The 13,955-nt window shown below is 39.9% G+C and overlaps 1 protein-coding gene across 12 annotated transcripts in view; it reads right to left on the bottom strand.

Annotated features, from left to right (window-relative positions):
- Nucleotides 1-13,955, bottom strand: part of SLC44A5 (solute carrier family 44 member 5) — a 389,751-nt gene that overhangs the window by 171,755 nt on the left and 204,041 nt on the right. For 8 of the 12 annotated variants that reach the window (XM_063624059.1, XM_063624062.1, XM_063624061.1 and 5 more), the window contains one exon: nt 1,192-1,230. The exons of the other annotated variants lie outside the window; for them this stretch is intronic. In XM_063624059.1, coding sequence (XP_063480129.1) covers nt 1,192-1,230 — 39 coding nt within the window. The remainder of the gene's footprint in view (nt 1-1,191; nt 1,231-13,955) is intronic. 12 annotated transcript variants of the gene reach the window in all.

The following is a 13,955-nucleotide window of genomic DNA, read 5'->3' on the forward strand; positions in this document are numbered from 1 at the left end:
ACCCCTAAGATTAAAAAATTACAAATGGAAATTTACAAAATAGCCTCTACAAAAGTTTCTATTACCTGACTTTCTACCTTATGTGATCATATATGATTAAGTAACAAAATCTATACGAAGGAATTTTGAAACTGTAAAATGCTATCTAAGTGTGAGAACAAACAGCAGCATCTAAGTAGATAAAATGAAAGTACATGAGAGTCAATAAATGGGTTTTGAGAACAGAGGCAGGAAAGTACATGTATGATCATATTTTCTTATACATTTATTTATTTAATCGACAAACAATAATTGTGTATATTTATGGGTTGCAATGTGATGTTTTGCTCTATGTATACATTGTAGAAAAATTAAGATAATTAACATATCCATCACCTTGCTATGGCGATCACAGTTAATAATAATGTATTGCATATTTTAAAATTGCTAATAGAATGGACTTTTAACATTCTCGCCACATATATAATACTCTTTTATTTGAAGATTGGGGATCCAAGTAATGTTGGAAGTCACAGTGTAAAAGTACTTATTTATATACCTCAGGGGCAATGAGATTGCACAAAGGAAGAGAAATTCTTGAAGCCAGTGCTGCTGAAATTTTTGTTTGCACATGAATCACCTGAGAATCTTCTGAAGGTGCAGATTCTGATTCAGTAAGTCTGGGATGGGACTTGAGATGCTGAATTTCCAACTCCCAGGTCCTACTCATGCTGCTGGTCTACAGACCACACTTTGAGTAGCAAGGCTCAACTCTATGGGGCTGACTAAGGAGAGAGTCGGCTGTCGGAAAAAGAAGACTGAATAATACACACATAGTGTCATGAAAGCTGGAGAGTGAAGGTGTTTATTGGAGAGAGAGATTTGAACAAGACTCACGTGTCAAAGTCACAAATTGAGCTGAAAGGAAGGAAAGAAAACAAGATGTGTCAGGTGAGCTGGGGTGATAAAGCTGATCAGTAGCTGCATAGTGTTTTTCCTGGGAAATTCATTTACAACTCCAAAAAGAGGGAACCCTTTCAGGAAGGAGAAACCAGACAGTTGAAAGAAGAATCCAAAAAAAGCTTCAGTCAGCAATTATTCTTTACCAACCAAATATTTCGCTATTCCTAGATTTTAAAAGAATCACATATTTCTCAATGGACAGACTGTCATGAAAGATTCTTAGCACTTAATACTCAGACTATGACTTACCAAAGTCCTCTTCCTCAGAGGGAGTATCTGCTGGTTTTTCTAGGAAAAAGCACAAAAGGCAAAAACAATATTTGTAGGGGCTGATGGCTCTGAGGCTCTATACACATCTCTCCCCATCCTAAAAAATCTTAGTCTTTAGACTAACACACAAAATAACATAACGCAGTTGGACTGGTTGAAGTAATTCTTTATACATAAAGCTGCCGATAATGAGCATTTATTCTTAAGAAGTTACCAAAAAAATAATTCATGAAGGTGCTGGAGGTGAGAGGTTTGGGGATGATGAAATAAAGCTGTTAATTCCTCCATTTGAATCTATGACTTGTATAATGTAGGTGATATGTAGAGACTTGAAAAATTCATTACTAAGAAATGAGGCATTTTGTTTACTTTCATTTTCTGTTCCTGCTTTAAACTTCAGAAGACACATTAGTCATGAAAAACTTCATATGCATTAAATACCTTTTATTACATGCAGAATAGCCCGTGTAGACTAGGGAAAAGAGATACGTTTTGAATTCAGCAGTCCCACCTTAATCACACTACATGTGGCCTTTAGCTTTAACAGAAACTCCCATGGGATAACCATGAATGACTCTATTCAATTTGGAAGGTACAAATTATGGTAATTTTGGGGAATGGGGAGGTGGCATGTGCCATAATGAACAATAACAGCATCCTAATGCTTCAAGTGTCACATATGTTAAACAAAAACACTAATGCTTTCTATGAACACCCCATTCTCTGGTGCTTTATCAGACTTGCCAACTCATTAATCAGAGCTATTGAAAAGAATTCCGTCTATAGATCTCATGGGCAGTAATTACAATGCTTCGTTTCCCCATTGATTTTTCATCAATTGGACTAACAGTAGCAAATCATTGAGAGTCAGAGTTGGGGTACAGATTCCAGGGAAAGCAAACATTTGTAAATTGTGTTCCTTTGGGAAAAATAATAATAACAATAATTAAAATAGCAACCAACTTTTGAACACTTACTATGCACCAGGTGCCATGTTTCATTTATGTTATCTCATTTAATATTCACAACAAGCCTTGCAGTAGTTACAATAATCAGTTCACTTCTAAAAATGAGAATCCAAGGTTCCCAGAAGCAACGTGAAATTTTGGGTCTAATCTTTGTTTAAAGTCACACTGCTAGTAAGTGGGGAACCTGGAATTCAAACTTAGGTCCGTGTGCTCCAGAGTCCATTTGTAATCAATACAACTACTAGCCTCCAGTAATGTCAAATAAATGAGAAAAATAAAGATTACTCATAACATTTTCAGGATATTCCCCACCACCACACACACCTTTAAAACTAGCAATGCTGACCCACATTCATTAGGATGGTAAGCATTATTAGGGACACACAGGTTTCACACTTACCATTTAAAAAGCTAAATGAAGTGCCCAAAATATCATAAAATGGCCATCTCTTGCTGATTTTCTTAAAATAGTATGTACGTGCAAGGATTGGCACCTGAGAGGTAGAATAAAAGGAATAAAATGACAAGATACAATATGGACTACCTTTTTTCTGTTCCTGGGCCCTAAATGACTGAGTTTGCCTTTAATGTCCCAAATATATTTTTTAAAAAACAACAAAATTTGAGGTTCATGGTTATCTTAAAAGGTTACATGTCATAGCTTTTTGTATCATACACTTCTAATCACATTTTAGCTTATATAATAACAGTGGTCAGCCTCTGCCTCCAGCCCTCTACTCCAATTTTCTCCAGCTCCCTCAGCTATATAAACTAGTAAATTCCACCTGCAGACCCAGTCCCATTTGGAATCAGTGCTGGGTATAGCAAGAAGCATATCAGTAATCTCAGACCCTGCCGATGAGAGGAGAAGGGAACTGGTAGTTACTATAATGTAGGTGTTTCACAGATGAAGTTAAATCCTCTTAACAACCATACACTGTGTCATATACCCCATTTTACACATGAGAATACTGAAACTAGGATGGTGAAAATATTTGACCAACCTTGTACCTTGCCATTGGTTAAGGAACAAACAAAGCAAGCAAAGAAAGCAGGATCTAGGTGGTCTCCATCTCCCAGGCTAAATTCCATACAGTATAGTTTTGACTCCTCTTTCTCAATTTTACATAATGAATCAAAACAAGCAATGTTCATATTTTGGCATGATCAGTTTACAGGATGGTTGAGCCTTCTTTCTGTATCAGCTTATGTTTTTTTCAAAAGTTGTTTTGGAGAACATTCGTATCTTATGTAGGCTGCCTTCTGGCGTCTGCGTAAGATACCAAAGCCATGCTATTTTGACCTTGACAACAGCTGGGAAGACTGGGATCTAGTGTGAGAGAAGTTCTTGGACATTCACCCTGCCTGCTTATATCTAGTATAGTAAATTTAGAATGAAGTTTCAGACTAGGAGCCAAAAGAGTCATACTTTCCAGTTTTATTGCTGGGCCTTTTACCACACTTTATTCCCTTTTGTCTTTCTTGCTTGGAAGGTCTGTTCAGGGGGATGAGAACTGGTAGGAGATGGAGGTGGAGAAGCGGGTAGCAATGAGTGGAACTCATTGATGTGAGTCCTGATCCTATTGTGTCATCCTGAGACCTTATTAAAAAGAAGCAAGACCATAGACCCATAATCAAGCACAGCATCACTAATGATGGGTCAACCGGATGTTGTTTCTCCTGATGTGAGGCAATAGAGTTTAAACAGCATACCTAGCTAGGATGTATTCTGGCCGAAAATACTCAACAGGAGCCACCACCAATGATTTAGATTTAATCTAACCTACACATAGGAAATAAAGAAGATAAATAAACTAAATGAAATCACTGGAAAGGAACTAAACAAATCCAGAAAGTGAGATATTCTCCAGGGCAATAGGTCAGTGTCAGAGGAAAAGGGGAGTGTGCTAATCAGAAGATATTTCAGGGACATAGCCATCAGATGCGAGGTCTGGCCCTGGATTAGACCCTGATTTGGACAGAATGTGGTAAATACAGTGTTGGGGGACAAGTGGGGCAATCTGAATATAGAATGAATATTAGCTAAATTTAACATTTGTTGTAATGGAAAGATGGAAACTCTTAACAGAAAAAAAGCAGGTAGCAAAAAGCATGTAAAAGCAAAATCTCATTATTGTAAAAAATTGTATATCTGGAAGGAAATATAAGAACGGTCATATCAGTGGTGATTAAAATATATTGCTTTATTTAGTTAAATTTTACTTTGATGTTTTCTTTGACTTTCTGTAATGTATGTAAAACTGCTTTTATAAGCAATCTACAGATCATTTTACAAAAAAAAACCTACACTCATATGTTTATTGCAGAACTGTTCATAATACCAAAGTTATTGAATCAACCTAAGTGTTCATCAACAGGTTGGATAAAGAAAATGTGGTACATATACAACCGTGGAATACTATGCTGCTGTTAAAAAGAATGAAATCATGTCCATAGCAGCAACATGGGTGAAGCCGGAGGCCATTATCCAAAGTGAATCAGCACAGAAACCGAAAATCAAGCACCACATTTTCTCACTTACAAGTGGGAGCTAAACAAAGGGAACATGTAGACATAAAGATGAAAACAATAGACATTGAGGACTCTAAGAAAGGAGAGGAAAGGATGGGGATACAAGGGTTGAAAAACAACATATTAGGTACTATGTTCACTATATTTGGGTGATGGGTTCCATAAAAGTCCAAACCCCAGCATTATGCAATATACTCACATAACAAACCTGCACATGTATCCTTGAATCTGTAATTTTACAAAACCTGCTCTTATAGTAATAAAAATTATTTTAATTAAAAATAATTATTTTGAAATGGAAGTGCATGGGTCCTTCTCACAGAGCCTATTTTTTAGTACTCAGAATACATAACTGGTAGGTAGAATCTTCAGGAATCAAACCCAAGGTTATGCATTTTTAAGTACGACCTTTACTTCTATTCACTCTTTGGGCTTCAGGTGCCAGGGATAAGTCCCTGCACTCATTTAACATTTGAGTTGCTCTAGCATTCTTGTCACTGTCAGCAGCTTTCCCTCACCCCCTGTGTCGGGCTCATCAATGTGAAAGTCTGGGCTTCTGCCTTAGTTGCTTTGCCCAGGGCTCCATTCCCCTTTCCTGAGCCCACCTGCTTGGCTTTGGCCTGAGGTCCTACCTTGCTTCTGCCAACCCCGAAGACTGAATCCCACTCTTAGAACTCCAACTCTCTGACTTGACTATGTCTGTGAGTAGAGAGAAGGCTCAGAGCCATGATGCTGCCATTCATCTGAATTTCCAGCATCTTCTCATGGCAAGGACTGCCACACTGCTGTGCCCTGCTTGCCAAATTGGATTCTTTTTGATTGCTGTTGTCTGTGCAAACTATGCCTGATCTTGGCATGCCTATTATACTGCAATAGACAAGGCAACTGCTCTTGTAAGGTGAGCCTCTGAAGCTGGCTTCATTTCTTACTCTGTTCTGGCTTCCACCCTCATTCTACTCACTGGCTCTTGCTATAGAGCCCTGAAGTCTGGAAGCCCAAGACAGAGCTGATGCTAAGTCTGCATCATTTGAGAAAGAGGCTGGTTATAAACTCACTACTTAGGGCAAGAAATGGAACCAGGGTAAGAAGACAACCACGTTCAGAGGCTTATTATTTCCTTCCTTTAATTTATTCACACATTTAGCAAACATTTACTGACCTCTAACTGGATATCAAATACTATGCTGGGCACTGGAACTACAAAGGTGAACAAGAGAATCTCTGTCCTCATGGAGTTTTTTATAATGCATCAGGATGACAGATCTTAAGCAAATCAGCATACCAATCATTATTTGCTTGCAAATGTGACATGATAGGTGCTGTGAAGAATAAATACAAGGTGTGAAGACAGCATTTAATCTGGAATTTAAAGGATGAATAAGAGTTTGTATGATGGTTGGCAGCCTCAGCAAAGGGCAAGCATGGCCAGAGATCCTATGATGGGAAGGAGCTTGGCATCTATGAGGAACTGAAACAAGGCCAACATGTGGCTGGAGGACACTGGGCGAGGGGCTGGGTGGCGGGAGCTGGGGCTAGAGAAGTGGGATGGGAAGGAGAATGAACACATTTGACTGTCATATAGAAGGCCCCAGCTGCTCCCCACCTAGATGCCCTTGTAACATATATACTGCAGTATGGAGGTTTGAGATGGACCTGAGGTTGCTGAGTATCACCTGTAACCTTCCATGTTCTCAAAAAAAATTTGCTGCTGAGTCCAAAAAGTAACAGTATTCTGGGCATCATGGTTGGGCACTGGAAACAAAACAAAACTCATTATCCTGTGCATCAGTAACCTGTTTTGCATTCTAGTGACAAAATTGCAAGAAAAATGTAGTGGGGTTAGAGACGGCCCAGAGAAAGGCAACAGAGAAGGGGCTAAAAAATGTGATCCACACATGAAGCACCTCACCAAGAGAGAAGAAAGTTGATAGTTAAGATGACCAAAGTCTACAAAATTATAAAGCTATAGAATGGTTACAGAGGAGAGGAAGTTGAACACAACATTTTGATAGTTAGAAATAGTATGTGTGTGTTTTGAAATGTTTAAGGTTTGAAAACTCATAGCCTGAAAAAAATACATTTTGGACAGATGAGATAAAGTTCTGTTTTCTGCATAGTCACAGGGGAGTCCAAGAGGCCTGGCTCAGTACTGCCTCTCACTCACTATGGCTTTGAGGCAAAGAAGGATCCTGAGTTTGTCTCCTCCTCTGTAAAATGGGATGGAGCTTTTTCATGGGGTTGTTTTAAGAAACAGATGACATTTGAAATGTTCACTACAAGAGGTGGCTGGCAAGACGGCCGAAAAGAAACAGCTCTGGTCTGTGGCTCCCAGCGAGATCAACGCAGAAGGCAGGTGATTTCTGCATTTCGAACTGAGGTACCCTGCTCATCTCATTGGGACTGGTTAGACAGTGGGTGCAGCCCACGGAGGATGAGCTGAAGTAGGGTGGGGCGTCACCTCACCCGGGAAACGCAAGGGACTAGGGAACTCCCTCCCCTAGCCGAGAGAAGGCATGAGGGACTGTCCCAAGAGGAATGGTGCATTCTGGCCCAGATACTACTCTTTTCCCATGGTCTTCACAACCCACAGATTAGGAGATTCCCTCAGGTGTCTACACTACCACACCACCAGGGTCCTGGGTTCCAAGCAGAAAACTAGGCAGCTGTTTGGACAGACACTCAGCTTAGCTGCAAGAGTTTTTTTAGATACCCCAGTGGTGCCTGGAATGCCAGTGAGACAGAACCATTTACTCCCCTGGAAAGGGTGCTGAAGCCAGGGCGCCAAGTGGTCTAGCTCAGTGGATCCCACACACATAGAGCCCAGCAAGCTAAGATTCACTAGCTTGAAATTCTCGCTGACAGCACAGCAGTCTGAAGTCAACCTGGGACACTTGAGCTTGGTTGGGGGAGGGACGTCCACCATTACTGAGGGTTCAGAAGGCAGTTTTCCCCTCACAGTGTAAACAAAGCTGTTGAGAAGTTCAAACTGGGTGGAGCCCACCACAGCACTGCAAAGACACTGTAGCCAGACTGCCTCTCTAGTTTCCAACTCTCTGGGCAGGGCATCTCTGAAAGAAAGGCAGCAGCCCCAGTCAGGGGCTTATAGATAAAATGCCCATCTCTCTGGGACAGAGCACCTGGGAGAAGAGGCGGCTGCGGGCGCAGCTTCAGCAGACTTAAATATTCCTGCCTGCTGGCTCTGAAGAGAGCAGCAAATCTCCCAGCACAGTGCTTGATCTCTGCTAAGGGACAGACTGCCTCCTCAAGTGGGCCCCTGACCCCTGTGCCTCCCGACTGGGAGATACCTCCCAGCAGGGGTCAACAGACACCTCACACAGGAGAGCTCCAGCTGGCATCTGGCTGGTGCCCCTCTGGGACGAAGCTTCCGGAGGAAGAAACAGGCAGCAATCTTTGCTGTTCTGCAGCCTCTGCTGGTGATACCCAGACAAACAGGGTCTGGAGTGGACCTCCAGCAAACTCCAGCAGACCTGCAGCAGAGGGGCTTCACTGTTAGAAGGAAAACTAACACAGAGAAAAGAATAGCATTAACATCGACAAAAACGATGCCCACACAAAAACCCATCTGAAGGTCGCCAACATCAAAGACCAAAGATACATAAATCCACAAAGATGAGGAAAAAACAGCACAAAAAGGCTGAAAATTACAAATACCACAATGCCTCTTCTCCTCCACAGGATCACAACTCATCACCAGCAAGGGAACAAAACTGGACAGGGAATAAGTTTGACAAATTGACAGACGTAGGCTTCAGAAGGTGGGTAATAACAAACTCCTCCGAGCTAAAGCAGCATGTTCTAACCTAATGCAAGGGAACTAAGAACCTTGCAAAAAAGTTAGAGGAATTGCTAACTAGAATAACTACTTTAGAGAAGAATATAAATGACATGAGGGAGCTGCAAAACACAGCAGGAGAACTTTGGGAAGCATACAAAAGTATCAATAGCTGAATTGATCAAGCAGAAGAAAGGATATCAGAGACTAAAGATCAACTTAATGTCATAAAGCATGAAGACAAGATTAGAGAAAAAAGAATGAAAAGGAATGAACAAAGCCTCCAAGAAATATGGGACTATGTGGAAAGACCAACCTACGTTTGATTGGTGTATCTGAAGGTGACCAGGAGAATGGAACCAAGTTGGAAAACACTTTTCAGGCTATTATCCAGGAGAACGTCCCCCACCTATCAAGAAAGGCCAACATGCAAATTCAGGAAAAAAAGAGAACACTACAAAGATACTCCTCGAGGAGAGCAACCCAAAGACACATAATCATCAGATTCACCAAGGTTAAAATGAAGGAAAAAATGTTAGGGGCAGCCAGAGCCAAAGGTCGGGTTACCCACAAAGGGAAGCCCAGTGGATCTCTTTGCAGAAACCCTACAGCCAGAAGAGAGTGGGAGCGAATATTCAACATTCTTAAAGAAAAGAATTTTCAACCCAGAATTTAATATCCAGCCAAACTTAGCTTCATAAGAAAAGGAGAAATAAAACCTTTCACAGACAAGCAAATGCTGAGAAGTTTTGTCACCACCAGGACTGCCTTACAAGAGTTCCTGAAGGAAGCACTAAATATGGAAAGGAAAAACCAGTACCAGCCACTGCAAAAACATACCAAATTGTAAAGACCATTGACATTATGAAGACACTACATCAACTAACAGGCAAAACAAGTAGCTAGCATCAAAATGACAGGATCAAATTCACACGTAACAATATTAACCTTGAATGTAAATAGGTTAAATGCCCCAATTTAAAGACACAGACTGGCAAATTGGATAAAGAGGCAAGACCCATTAGTGTGCTATATTCAGGAGACCCATCTCACGTGCAAAGGCACACACAGGCTCAAAATAAAGGGATGGAGGAAGATTTATGAAGCAAATGGAAAGCAAAAAGAAGCAAGGGTTGCAATCCTACTCTCTGATAAAACAGACTTTGAACAAACAAAGAATAGAAAAGACAAAGAAGGGCATTACATACTGCTAGAGGGATCAATGCAACGAGAAGAGCTCACTATCCTAAATATATATACATCCAATACAGGAGCATCCAGATTCATAAGATTCATAAAGCAAGTTCTTAGAGACCTACAAAGAGACTTAGACCCCCATACAATAATCGTGGGAGACTTTAACACCCCACTGTCAATATTAAACAGATCAATGAGACAGAAAATTAACAATGATATTCAGGACTTGAACTCAGCTCTGGACCAAGTGGACCTAAAAGACATCTGCAGAACTCTCCACCCCAAATCAACAGAATATACATTCTTCACAGCACTACATTGCACTTATTCTAAAATTGACCACTCCTCAGCAAATGCAAAATCACTCTCAGCAAATGCAAAAGAATGGAAATCATAACAGGCAGTCTCTCAGACCACAGTGTAATCAAAATAGAACTCAGGATTAAGAAACTCACTCAAAACCATACAACTACACGAAAACTGAACAACCTGTTCCTGAATGTCTACTAGGTAAACCGCAAAATTAAGGCAGAAATAATGAAGTTCTTTGAAACCAATGAGAACAAAGAGACAATGTACCAAAATCTGTGGGCCACAGCTAAAGCAGTGTTTAGAGGGAAATTCATAGCACCAAGTGCCCACAGGAGAAAGAAGGAAAGATCTAAAATCAACACCCTAATATCACAATTAAAAGAACTAGAGAAGCAAGAGCAAACAAATTCAAAAGCTAGCAGAACACAAGAAATAACTAAGATCAGAGCAGAACTGAAGGCGATAGAGACAAAAAAAAAAAAAAAAACCCTTTAAAAAAATCAATGGATCCAGGGGCTGGTTTTTAAAAAGATCAACAAAATAGACCACTAGCCAGACTAATAAAGAAAAAAAGAAAGGAGAATTAAATAGATGCAATAAAAAATGATAGAGGGGATATCACCACCGATTCCACAGAAATACAAACTATCATTAGAGAATACTGTACACACCTCTACACAAATAAACTAGAAAATCTAGAAGAAATGGATAAATTCCTGGACACATACACCCTCCCAAGACTAAACCAGGAAGAAGTTAAGTTCCCTTAATAGACCAATAACAAGTTCTGAAGTTGAGGCAATAATTAATAGCCTACCAACCAAAAAAACCCCAAGACCAGATAGATTCACAGCCAAATTCTACCAGAGGTACAAAGAAGAGCTAGTACCACTCCTTCTAAAATTCTTCCAAGCTATGGAAATAGAGGGAATCCTCTGTAACTCATTTTATGAGACCAGCATCACCCTAATACCAATACCTGGCAGTGACACAACAGAAAAAGAAAATTTCAGGCCAGTATCCTGATGAACATCGATGTGAAAATCCTCAATAAAATACTGGCAAACCGAATCCAGCAGTACATCAAAAAGCTTATCCACAACAATCAAGTCGGCTTTATCTCTGGGATGCAAGGCTAGTTCAACATATGCAAATCAATTTACACAAATCGTCACATAAATGGAACCAATGACAAAAAGCACATGGTTATCTCAATAGATGTAGAAAAGGCCTTCAACAAAATTCAACAGCCCTTCATGCTAAAAACTCTCAATAAATTAGGTATTGATGGAACATGTCTCAAAATAAGAGCTATTTATGACAAACCCACAGGCAATATCATACGGAATGGGCAAAAGCTGGAAGCATTCCCTTTGAAAACCGGCACAAGACAAGGATGCCCTCTCTTACCACTCCTATTCAACACAATATTAGAAGTTCTGGCCAGGACAATCAGGCAAGAGAAAGAAATAAAGGGTATTCAAATAGGAAGAGAAGAAGTCAAATTGTCTCTGTCTGTAGATGACATGATTGTATATTTAGAAAACCCTATCACCTCAGCCCAAAATCTCCTTAAGCTGATAAGAAACTTCAGCAAAGTCTCAGGATACAAAATCAATGCGCAAAAATCACAAGCATTCCGATACACCAATAACAGATAAACAGAGAGCCCAATTGTGAGTGAACTCCAATTCACAATTGCTACTAAGAGAATAAAATACCTAGGAATCCAACTTACAAAGGATGTGAAGGACCTCTTCAAAGAGAACTACAAACCACTGCTCAAGGAAACAAGAGAGGACACAAATAAATGGAAGCACATTCCATGCTCATGGATAGGAAGAATCAATATCACGAAAATGACCATACTGCCCAAAGTAATTTATAGATTCAATGCCATCCCCATCAAGCTACCATTGACTTTCTTCACAGAATTAGAAAAAAACTAACTTAAATTTCATATGGAATCAAAAAAGAGCCCATATAGTCAAGACAATCCTAAACAAAAAGAACAAAGCTGGAGGCATCATGCTACCTGACTTCAAACTACATTAGAAAGCTACAGTAACCAAAACAGCATGGTACCGGTACCACAACAGATATATAGACCAATGGAACAGAACAGAGGTCTCAGAAATAATGCCACACATCTACAACCATCTGATCTTTGAAAAACCTGACAAAAACAAGCAATGGGGAAAGGATTCCCTATTTAATAAATGATGTTGAGAAAACTGGCTAGCCATATGCAGAAAAGTGAAATTTGACTCCTTCTTTATATCTTATATGAAAATTAACTCAAGATGGATTAAAGTCTTAAATGGAATACCTAAGACCATAAAAGTCCTAGAAGAAAACCTAGGCAATACCATTCAGGACATAGGCATGGGCAAAGGCTTCATGACTAAAACACCAAAAGCAATGCCAACAAAAGCCAAAATTGACAAATGAGATCTAATTAAACTAAAGAGCTTCTGCACAGCAAAAGAAACTATCATCAGCGTGAACACACAACCTACAGAATGGGAGAAAATTTTTGCAATCTATCCATCTGACAAAGGGCTAATATCCAGAATCTACAAGAAACTTAAACAAATTTAGAAGAAAACCAACAAATAACCCCATCAACAAGTGGGTGAAGGATATGAACAGACACTTCTCAAAAGAAGATTTGTGCAGCCTACAAACATATGAAAAAAAGCTCATCATCACTGGTCATTAGAGAAATGCAAATTAAAACCACAATGAGATACCATTTCACACCGGATAGAATGGTGATCATTAAAAAGTCAGGAAACAACAGATGCTAGAGAGGATGTGGAGAAATAAGAATGTTTTTACACTGTTGGTGGGAGTGCAAATTAGTTCAACCATTGTGGAAGACAGTGTGGTAGTTCCTCAAGAATCTAGAATCAGAAATACCAATTTGACCCAGCAATCCTATTACTGGGTATATACCCAAAGGATTACAACTCATTCTACTATAAAGACACATGCGCACATATGTTTACTGCAGCACTATTCACAACAGCAAAGACTTGGAATCAACCCAAATGCCCATCAATTATAGACTAGATAAAGAAAATGTGGCACATATATACCATGGAATACTATGCAGCCATAAAAAAGAATGAGTTCATGTCTTTTGCAGGGACATGGATGAAGCTGGAAACCATCATTCTCAGCAAACTAACACAGGAACAGAAAACCAAATACCACATGTTCTCACTCATAAGTGGGAGGTGAACAGTGAGAACACATGGACACAGGGAGGGGAACATCACACACTGGGGCCTGTCGGGGGCTGGGGGGCTAGGGGAGGGATAGCATTAGGAGAAATACCTAATGTAGATGACGGGTTGATGGGTGCAGCAAACCACCATGGCACATGTATACCTATGTAACAAACCTGCACGTTTTGCACATGTATCCCAGAACTTAAAGTATAACAGTAATAATAATAATGTTCACTACATAGGTACTGTCACTTAATAGGCACTTGGTGAATGTTAATGCCTTTCCTTACAGACCAGAGAAGTTCTGAAAGATGGTGCTATATGAAAATAAAATAGGTGGATGAAAATAAAAGGTGATTGATTCAACTAGGCATCCAAAAGAAAGAATGAAATCACGTCCTTTGCAGCAACATGGATGCAGCTGAAGGCCATTATCCTAAGTGAATAAACGCACAAAATACCATATGTCTTCACTTATAAATGGATGCTTAACAATGGGTCCACATGGACACAAAGATGGGAACAACAGACACTGGAGACTCTAAAAGATGGGGGCAAGGTTTGATAAATAACCTACTGGGTCCTATGTTCACTATAGGAAGTCCATGGTCCTTCTCACATAGCCCATTGTTTAGTACCCAGAATATATAACTGGGTATGTGTTTTCTGGGTGAGTACACCCACAGAATGTTTTGGGTAATGAGT

The sequence above is a fragment of the Symphalangus syndactylus genome, chromosome 12 (assembly GCF_028878055.3).
Source record: "Symphalangus syndactylus isolate Jambi chromosome 12, NHGRI_mSymSyn1-v2.1_pri, whole genome shotgun sequence".
Lineage (NCBI taxonomy): Eukaryota > Metazoa > Chordata > Mammalia > Primates > Hylobatidae > Symphalangus > Symphalangus syndactylus.